At 30.2% G+C, this 9,588-nt stretch overlaps 2 protein-coding genes across 3 annotated transcripts; both read left to right on the plus strand.

Moving 5' to 3' along the window:
- The first annotated feature begins 1,777 nt into the window (after positions 1–1,777).
- On the plus strand, positions 1,778–5,123 carry LOC108456376 (heavy metal-associated isoprenylated plant protein 30-like). Of its 2 annotated transcripts, none has more exons than XM_017754971.2 (3): positions 1,778–2,138; positions 3,334–3,409; positions 4,661–5,123. In XM_017754971.2, the coding sequence occupies exons 1-3, from the start codon at positions 1,992–1,994 to the stop codon at positions 4,993–4,995; spliced, it is 558 nt and encodes a 185-aa protein (XP_017610460.1). In that variant the 5' UTR covers positions 1,778–1,991; the 3' UTR covers positions 4,996–5,123. The 2 variants fall into 2 exon arrangements, with proteins under 2 accessions (XP_017610460.1, XP_017610461.1); XM_017754972.2 differs by having other exon boundaries at positions 1,780–2,138; positions 4,670–5,123.
- A 3,448-nt stretch (positions 5,124–8,571) lies between these two features.
- Positions 8,572–8,868, plus strand: LOC108455432 (E3 ubiquitin-protein ligase RHA1B-like). Its single transcript, XM_017753989.1, has one exon. It carries the CDS (start codon positions 8,572–8,574, stop codon positions 8,866–8,868), a length of 297 nt encoding a protein of 98 aa, XP_017609478.1.
- Positions 8,869–9,588: the final 720 nt, after the last annotated feature.

The following is a 9,588-nucleotide window of genomic DNA, read 5'->3' on the forward strand; positions in this document are numbered from 1 at the left end:
AGTATAAATGTTGTTTTCCCCATTTTCAGATAAACGAATTATGCATTCAATTGCAAGCAACAAAATGTCACTGATTTAAACAAGTATATAAAAGAAGGCATCGCATCTTGTTGAAGCATTTAGTGACGAAAAGTTGTCGCAGAATAAACTACACTGGCATAAACCACATGGATAACATTCTTTAAGAGACATGAACATAAAATACATAACTACAAGTAGGCTATGACTAGGACAAGCACCATCCATAATATATATATATATATATATGATCAGGGTTGAGGTATCTAAACTAGATGAGTCGACTTAATAGTATCGGTGACATTAAATTTTGGAGTTAATGAGAATTTTTTAAAAAATATATAGGATTTATTTTTTAAAATTTTGAGGATCAAGGCTCTAATCTAAATTCAAAATTAAGATCTTTAAAGCTCAACTCGAATTCAATAGTGTTCCATATTTGATTTGATAAAAATATTGACTATTTGAGTTTGCTTGATAAACTCTTGAATTTTGATTCACATATATTTTTAGATATTGTATTGGTGTATGTTCAATTTTGTTTCAATTTTCTTTATACTACGTAGGATTTTACTCGAAGAGTAATACATTATTAATCTCTTCATATAAGGCATCATTTGAGTTCAATTTACTCGTCGAATTGTAAACTTACCCTATACAAAATATAAATCACTCTCCTACTAAGACTTTCTCCTTAAAAGCATAGTCGAAAACTGGACAATACGATCAACATACTTACAATAATTTGCAGTAAAATAAGTTCCTGACCAAACAAGATAAATGTTTTCTTGATCTCATAGTTACAACAATTTATACTAAAACAAGCCATCTCTTGAATAACCATATAATTGTTTGCTTAATTACAATCAATGTGAATTTTTAATTTTTTGAATTCTACTCAATATAAGTCTTTTAACATTGAATGAACCAATAGAGATCTTCCTGATGTAATCTCCTTTACAAATCAAATCTTTTCAACTAATAAAATACGATCACATTGAAGGTACTCAAAATATCCTTTATTAACTTGATTTTCTCTATATTTCAACTTCATCAGAATGCTCTAAGAGTTTTGATACCAACGAAATATGACAAGTTACATTGATCCACTATATGTCAACTAAATTGCAATTAGAGTTACATTTGACACTTGTAATTGACACTTGGATTATATATCATACTCGTATTCAAGTATATTTTCAGAAAACATGCACGAATATATAATAAAGAAAAAGGACTTAAGGTGGTTGGCTGTAAATTTGGGAAGAATATATATAATTATCAGTGCATTTGTTCACTCTGTCAGATATTATTAAAAATCATGGACTGATATTTTTATGACTACTATTCCACTATGCAATAGTATTCCTTTCTGTAGGTTTGCATGACATCTATAGCTTGTGAGGCTTTACTTATAAAATGGAAAAACAAAAAAAAAACAATGTGCTAGGGAATCAAACTTTGTTAGGTTTTTCTAAATTGAATATTGCTGCATGTATGCTGTATACCCTTTATATTTTTCTAAAAGATGGTGGGTACACAAGATTTTAGGAATATATGTTCCCTTTGCATCAAAATTCAGGCTCATCCATATCCCGAATCCATCTCATATTCTTTTTTTAATAATGTTATTGCTGCTATTACTGTCAACTATTATAGACTCGATTCAATCGAAAAGACGTTTGATCGAGCATGAGAGTTTGATACTATTCCTTCTCAAAAGGTTCCAACATTATTATAGTTTTGAAATATACGTGTGAAGTACGTGTGAAATATGGCGCCCTCCCCCAACATAGATATAAGCACAACAAATGGTTCTTTCTTTTTTATAGTATCGGATTTCTTTCATATTATAGCGAGAGATTTAGAAGTCATCAAGGGAGGCCACTGCAAATGCCATAAAGGGAATACTTGTGCTGGGATTGTGTTATTCCATCGGTTTCTCTTCATCTTTTACTTTGTGATATCTATCAATGGCTAACTTAATAGAGAGAGCATTTGGGACAATTATAGCAGCCATCGCGAACAGTTTCTTTGGCTACCGGGACAACAAAAAAGGGGTCAGCAACACCAATTACTACCACAAGAAGCCAAATAAGGGTCAACCACTTTCTTTGCAGGTTCCTTTTCATCCCCCCCCCCCCCCCCCCGAAGTAAATATGTTTTGTTTTCTTGTCCATCTTAAGTTACTTACCTTGCTTGCCTTCACCTTTCACCATTATCTTCCCAAACTTTCCCTTCCATTTTAACGATTCCATTTGATAGGGCGGGTGTTATTTGGATTGATTTTAGGTTGGATACTTACACATGATATAAGAGTCCAAATTTTATTATATTATTAACGTTTATATAGTATTTGAGTTTTTTTGTCTTAATTAAGTACTTATGTTTATGAGAGCACACGTGTCAGATATTTATTAGGCCACATGTTGTCATTTGATCTGAGTACCAAATTGAATATTGAAGCCAACTTCAAGTAACATATTGAGATAAAATAAAAAAACTAATACCTGATTGAACATTGAAGCCAAACTCAAATATCAATTGATATATTCATCCTATATTGTTAATATCTCTTTCAAGTTTGCCGCATTATCTCGTATTAGTTAAATCTTTATATTCAAGTATTGATTCTCGTCCTTTGTCATCAATTAATTTTTTAAATAAGGAGTTTAATATTTGTAATATATGTTGTTTTATACAAAAAAAAATAGAAAAATACCATAAGAGTGAGCGAAAAGATTTCATATACCCAAGATTTCAACTCCAAACTTACAAAATGTCACCTGGTCTTAAACCTTCATGCTATGTTTCATGTCATAGCGAAATGTTTGAAGCACAAGTTTAATTTGAACAATCAATTCATTAATCTTCGACTATACCATCTTTTATGTTGCAAAAAACCATACATTTGAGTTAAACACAGCAGCTAAATAACCTTTAGTGAAGGTAGTGTCCTAGGACAAGCTCCCACAGCATTTTTGTTGGCCATGCTGATGGCTTAGAACCATATTTATTGTACCAAAATTTTTTGTTTTCTACTGTTTAAAAATAGAAGAAATGATAGCAAAAATATTAAAATTTGAATGTTATCTTATAAGAATAAGTGCATAAAGAATCTGCAAACAAATTAATAAGTTTAAAAATAAAAAAGACCCAACATGGTATTTCTTAATGCCTTGGGTTTCCTCTGACTGGATGAAACATAAAGGGAGTTAAAAAAGAAGGAACAAAGGAATAAGAAGAAAGGTGAAGAGAATTTGTGAATAAATTAGAGTTACAAATTACAATACAAGTTGATATGGTTTTTTACAGACAGTGGATCTGAAAGTGAGGATGTGCTGCATTGGTTGTGAGAGAGTAGTCAAAAGAGCCATTTACAAGCTTAGAGGTATATACCTGGACTTTGCTTCTGCTTCAATTTCTATTTATTTCAGTATCAAAAGAAAAAAAGAATCACACGTGTCCAAATACAATTCCTTTTTTACTTCTTTATTATTATTATTATTATTATTATTATTATTATTATTATATAACAACGGTAAAATTTCAATTTTGATCCTTATACAATGCTCAAATTTGAATTTTAATATTTATGTTTTAATTGTTGACAGAATTTGGTACCTAAGCTTTGATAACGTCTCTAAATGTTTTATTTTTTGTCAAAAACACAGCCTTTTACTTTTTTTTTTTTTGAGATTATATAACAATGATTAAATATCAATTTTGGTCCCTATATTATGCTCAAATATGAAAATTAAACTCTATATTCTAGTTTTTACATAATTTGATATTTCAATTTTTATAATGTCATTAGTTAGTTTAAATACTTTTCAATTTAAAATGTTTACGTGAATTTTAATAATTGTTAACACTGTTACAACTCTTTGTTAATTTAAATTCATCACAATGTTATTTTTTGTTACATGACTATTAAATAAATATTTTATTTTTATTTTAATATGTCATATTAATGAATTTAACAGAAAAGATTTTAACGATATTAATAACTGGACCTAAATTTTTAAATTTAAAAATAAAAAACTAAATTCCTAAATTTATAAATATAAAATATAAAAATAAAATTTCAAATATATAAAAAATAACATATTTTAACTGTCAAATTTTTGCTTTATAATTTAATAAAAAATAACCCAACGCGAAGGATAAATCCATTTAACGGATTACAAGTTTATATACTAAATCGTTAACCTTTTTAACGCAGAAAATTGTTAAAAATTTTAACATTAACTTAGTAAAAATTAAAATTTTTAACATACAAATTTGGATTGCTTAAATTTCCTCCGGTTTGTCATGGATATAATAATGGTTAATTCGGTAATAATTAATTAAATATTTAAAATTAATAAATGAATAAATTGATTTAATTGTGGATTGTTTGTCCTAATTTCTAGATTTTTTTTTTTATCAATTCCAAACTGTTCCTACTTCTAACCATTCAATTCCTTATTTGAATAAATACATGGATTAGTCTAATTAGATCTAGTTGGAACATCCATGTGATTCTGCGAGTTGTTTTAAGATATTTTAAAATTTTAATATTTTTATGGAGCCCAAAACATTTTTCATTTCATGCTGACCGTCTGGCATAACATTTTTTATTTACCCTCGTTAATGAAAGTTGTTTTAGGTGTGAATTCGGTGGAAGTTGACTTGAAGATGGGAAAAGTAACTGTGATCGGACACATCGACCGACACAAGGTGCTGAAACAAGTAAGGAGGTCGGGAAAAAGGGCCGAGTTCTGGCCCTACCCTAATCCCCCATTGTACTTCATCTCCTCCGGAGATTACTTCAGAGACACAACAAATGAGTTCAAAGAGAGTTATAATTACTACAAACATGGGTACAATCTCGGACATCGGCATGGGAATATTCCGGTAACTCACCGAGGTGATGATAAGATCAGCAACATGTTCAACGACGACAATGTTAATGCCGCCTGTTGTCTCATGTAGAGAAACCTGAATATAAAACATTTTAGTACCCACCCATTTCCATCATGTAATATAATTTGCATTTAATGTAATATTGAATGCACTGTATATATAAATATTTCTACATATTTAACTTTTTTTTTTTGAAATATTGTAATCTCTTTTTATTTTTTTAATTTTTAAATATCATAAAGGCTCTTGTACTAAAGATCAGATTGTATTTTACTACTTCCATTTAGAAAATAGGCAAATCAGTTAATGTACATTAGATCAAAGAGTAAACCGGTCATTCTGTTAAAAAGTTCATTCATTTCTGCTATTAAAAATAAAGTACATGTAGCACGTTACATGTAATTGTTTAATTATTTCATCAATTACGTCAGTTTTTAACAGTGCAAATGAATAAAAAATTTTAACAGAAATGACCAATTACTCTTTAATCTAATTACAGGGATTAATTTATTTATTTTTTTGAGTAAAATAAATAAAATATAGTCTAACTCTTAATATAAATACATCTATAATACTTAAACAGTAAAAGCTGAATTTGTTATAGCATGTCAAAGGACTTGAAAACTTTTACTTGTAATCATTTGTATCATTTTTGGTAGTAGGAAATTATATATTAGAGAGTCCTTGGATCATGCGATTTATTTTCCCCGTTTATGTACAAGGATGTAGATGATTTATAGGAGATATGAAGTGATAAAATGCATCTTTTATCTTAAAGATTTGGAAGAATATTTTAATGAGATTTACTTTGATTGGGGCTTATAGATAGGAAATACAATCCTCCATGAATAGCACAACTTGAGAGCATCAAGTTTACTCAAAAGGAGTCTTCATTTTTTATGCATTTTCTAAGATTATTTCTTTTCTAAAGACAAATATTTTGCTGCGGAAGTTGATGAGGGATCAACCCACAATTATCTTAGTTCTTATTTGATTTTTTATATTTACATTTCATCAAATCTTTTAATGCGATATTTGCGGTTTCAATTTGATAAATGTTATGCTTCAACTTTTAATTCTGTCTATAAATTTTCTGACACAAGTTACACATTTACTTTTTAACTTGCCATGTGGTACTATTTGTCAGAAGAAGTAATCTTTAAAGTAAAGGACCTATGATTAATTATACCAATTTTTACTTTGAAGAAAAAAATTTATAATAAACCCAAAATAAATACTCCATTTTTTTGACGATTAAAAAACCGAAAATAATTTCTCTTTTTCACCCAAATTAAATATTCTCTAAAGGATTCTTCATCTCTCAAGAGCACAACTCAGATCCTATAGATCTCTTTCTTTCTTTCCTTATTTTCTAAACCAGATATCTCCTGACATGGTGAATGGAAGAAGACTTACAACAGTACCCCAACACCATCATTAGTAACCCATACCTAAAACCAAACCCCCCGCCCCCCAAATCTAAAAACAATAGCGCCCAAAAATAGCAAAAAACCACATTCCTGGTTATGCTCATCACAAGAAAAAAAATACATATATGTAATATAAAGAGATTTATATGTAAATTAATATAAATATTCATAAACCTTTCTATACGTAAAGGTTGTCTCTTTTCAAAGAGACACATAAGTACTTTTTTGTAATTTACATAGATAAAAACAATGAGAATTGAAATGAATCTGAGAAAAGGATACTAGGATACTGTAAACTTCTTTTCTTGTATTTCTCTATATTTGTATTTTTTTGTCTGGTTTAAAATAATTTGTAGTCTCGTATAAATTGTTCCATTAAAATAAAAAGCATTGTATCCTGAAAATAGTATTTCTTAATTATTCTGCACACAAAGGAGAAATATTTATTCTTAATGCTTTTACAAAATATCGATTTGGAATCCAATTTAATTTTTCTTATACAACAGTTCATGGGTTTCTTTGTTTTGATAGATTATTCTTCAAACTTTTGTTTGTTCCACAGAAGCATACCTGATAGAAGCTTGTTTGACATAAGTTGTCACTGGTTTAACATGGTTTGAAAAAAATACCAGTTAATACTTCATAGCTTATTTGTATGTTTATTTATATGCTTAGATCTTTTTGCCATATTGAAGTGTTTCAGTTCCTATATATGAACACAATGTTATTGGACATTTCACCTCTAGGCTGGCTGTTGGTTACTACCTATGGTGGTTTAACCCTTTGTTTTTCCTATAGTATCTGAAACTGGGGAGGATATAGGTATATGATCCTTCAAGCACTGAAAGATTTTGGAAAAAGTTTAGATGTACCCATAGTCAGCACTTGTACCGGAGTCTAAGAAACATAGATTGCTAAATGTCCTCTTTGAGAATGGAAGTATGGTGTTTGCTATTTGATTGCGGTGTTTGCTATTTGATTGCAGTGTTAGAAACATCTCATCATGCTTTCTGTAGAATTATTTTGGGGCTAACTTCATAAAATCTCTACTATGAACAATATCTTGATGTGTGCTTTGATGGATCAAGTCTGAGCGGAAAGTAGTTGCATCTCTAGATGTGTGGATCGATATATTGAGGCCACTAGTATCGTTGGCAGAGCTATTTTTAATGCATCTCGATGACATTTCTAACCAGAATGTATAAGCTTCTAAATTTTCGATGAATTGCTAAGGATGACTGATATTTTCTGAAAATTTTCCGGGGAATATTATACCTTGCATATTAATCTTTGATTTTGTACTTTACAGCTTACAACTATTTGACTATTAAATGTTCTTTGGCCTTTGGCCATAATGGTGTTTATGGACCGCCCCTTCTACAAGAGATTAAGCCTTGTCGATGGGGTAGAATGTTTATTTTTCTGACTCTTCATTGTCCTTGAAGTGTTCTTATTCAGCATTTCTGACACTTCTAATTCGAATCAATGACCATTCAAGCGATGTTACATCCTATACACGATTTTTGATCGAATTTCATGATATCCTATAACAGGCTTTTGCAATATTTATTTAATCTACCTGCGGAACAGTGCGCACAAAAGGAAAGCATTCCACATGGGCACTACTAAGATGTGACAAAATCAAACGTAATTACACCTATTTCCTACTACCTACAATCGTCTTTGGTCATATTACCACAGCGGAATACTTTTCCAGCCTTGACTTTTTCTTTTTTCTCACCAAGGCTGCTGTTGTCAATCTAATATCATGAATCAACTTGTCTTTATTTTACACTGAAAAGAAACACCTTTTTTTATAGGTTATTGCTTTGCATTGATGACAAGACGTTTATTGAAAGAGACATCATGGGGCCATTTTTAAATTATCATAGTCAACTTCATTGGTGTAAATGTACTGTTAACTTAATTATATCATATTCACTATTATATGTTCCCAACTTCCCATAACAAAGAAAGGGGGGAAGAAACCTTTCTCTTGCATTCCCATGAACATTATCAAAAATTACATCCCTGCTATGTTCTTTTTAAACCTTGTAAACTACGTCAAGTCCTTATTCAAAGACGCATTCACTCGTCTGGGTCTTTTCAAACAACCTCCGCCAGAAGAAGATGATCATACCGGCGACGGTTATGTCCTTTCGACCGACAGTCGAACGGGTCAATAGTCCTGGTCCCTGTCCAGGTTGTTACAGCGATGATCATGACCAACCTGCGGGTTATTGAATACGGTGATTTCGTCAAAAGGTTTGGAGATGAAGTGATGAAGAAGGATAGGGTATGCAGTGTGTGCTTGGAAGCAATGGAGAAAAGGAATGAGATGAGAGAGCTTTGCAAGTGTAGCCATGTGTTCCACAGGGAATGTATAGATGGATGGGTAAAGGAGGGGAGGCTTACTTGTCCCTTGTGTCGCTCTGCTTTGTATCCCGATCCGATGGATTTTGGTCGGCCAGACCCCCGCAACAGTTTCTTGGACTGTGACGTCATTTATTAATTGATGTGCGTCATGTATTTAAATTTCCAGTTGAGGTGAATTTTAAGTTTGATTTTAAAGCATTTCTTTTTATAGAAATATATTAGGAAAACATTGCTTAATATATATATATTATTTAATCGGTTTATTGAGTTAATGTGAAGGCAATCAGGTAAGGAGTTATAATAATATTTTTTATAATTAAAATAAATAATATTATTTGAAGGTGTTTTAGTTTTCACTAAAAAATCAATAAAATATTCATATGATCGATTCAAACTCATGCTAATTGCATTATTGAAACATTTAATTTATCATTCAGTTAAAGTTTTATTTTAATATTTGTATACATTTTAATTTTATTATACATGCTTTATTACTGGGCTAAACCTCGGCAGGCATGGCCCCCCCCTAAAATGGAAAATTTTCTTTTAGGCCCTTTAGATTTTTTAAAATTTTAAATTAGTAAAGGTAAAATTGCATTTTGGCCCCCTTTAAAATTATAAAAATTTAATTTAATTCTTTAAAAATTATAAATATATAGACTATAAAAAATTAAAATTTTCTTTGGCCCCCCAAAAATTTTTTCTGACTTCGCCCCTGTTTATGCATAAAATCCCTAGTTAAATTGGTGTCATATGCTAACTAGATACCAACTCAATTAGGAACCGACTAATATACCCTTCTATTAAACAAAAACTATTATTATTTTTATAGTATTTTTTTCTATACTTTTATATA

Source organism: Gossypium arboreum, chromosome 9 (genome assembly GCF_025698485.1).
Source record: "Gossypium arboreum isolate Shixiya-1 chromosome 9, ASM2569848v2, whole genome shotgun sequence".
In the NCBI taxonomy this organism is placed as follows: Eukaryota; Viridiplantae; Streptophyta; class Magnoliopsida; order Malvales; family Malvaceae; genus Gossypium; species Gossypium arboreum.

What these genes read in the sequence shown, in the direction of transcription:
- LOC108456376 (XM_017754971.2), top strand. Translation starts at nt 1,992, where the DNA reads ATGGCTAACTTAATAGAGAGAGCATTTGGGACAATTATAGCAGCCATC. An exon ending in GTCAACCACTTTCTTTGCAG is followed by an intron (nt 2,139 to 3,333) that starts GTTCCTTTTCAT and finishes GGTTTTTTACAG; the next exon opens with ACAGTGGATCTGAAAGTGAG. An exon ending in AGCCATTTACAAGCTTAGAG is followed by an intron (nt 3,410 to 4,660) that starts GTATATACCTGG and finishes CGTTAATGAAAG; the next exon opens with TTGTTTTAGGTGTGAATTCG.
- LOC108455432 (XM_017753989.1), top strand. Translation starts at nt 8,572, where the DNA reads ATGATCATGACCAACCTGCGGGTTATTGAATACGGTGATTTCGTCAAA.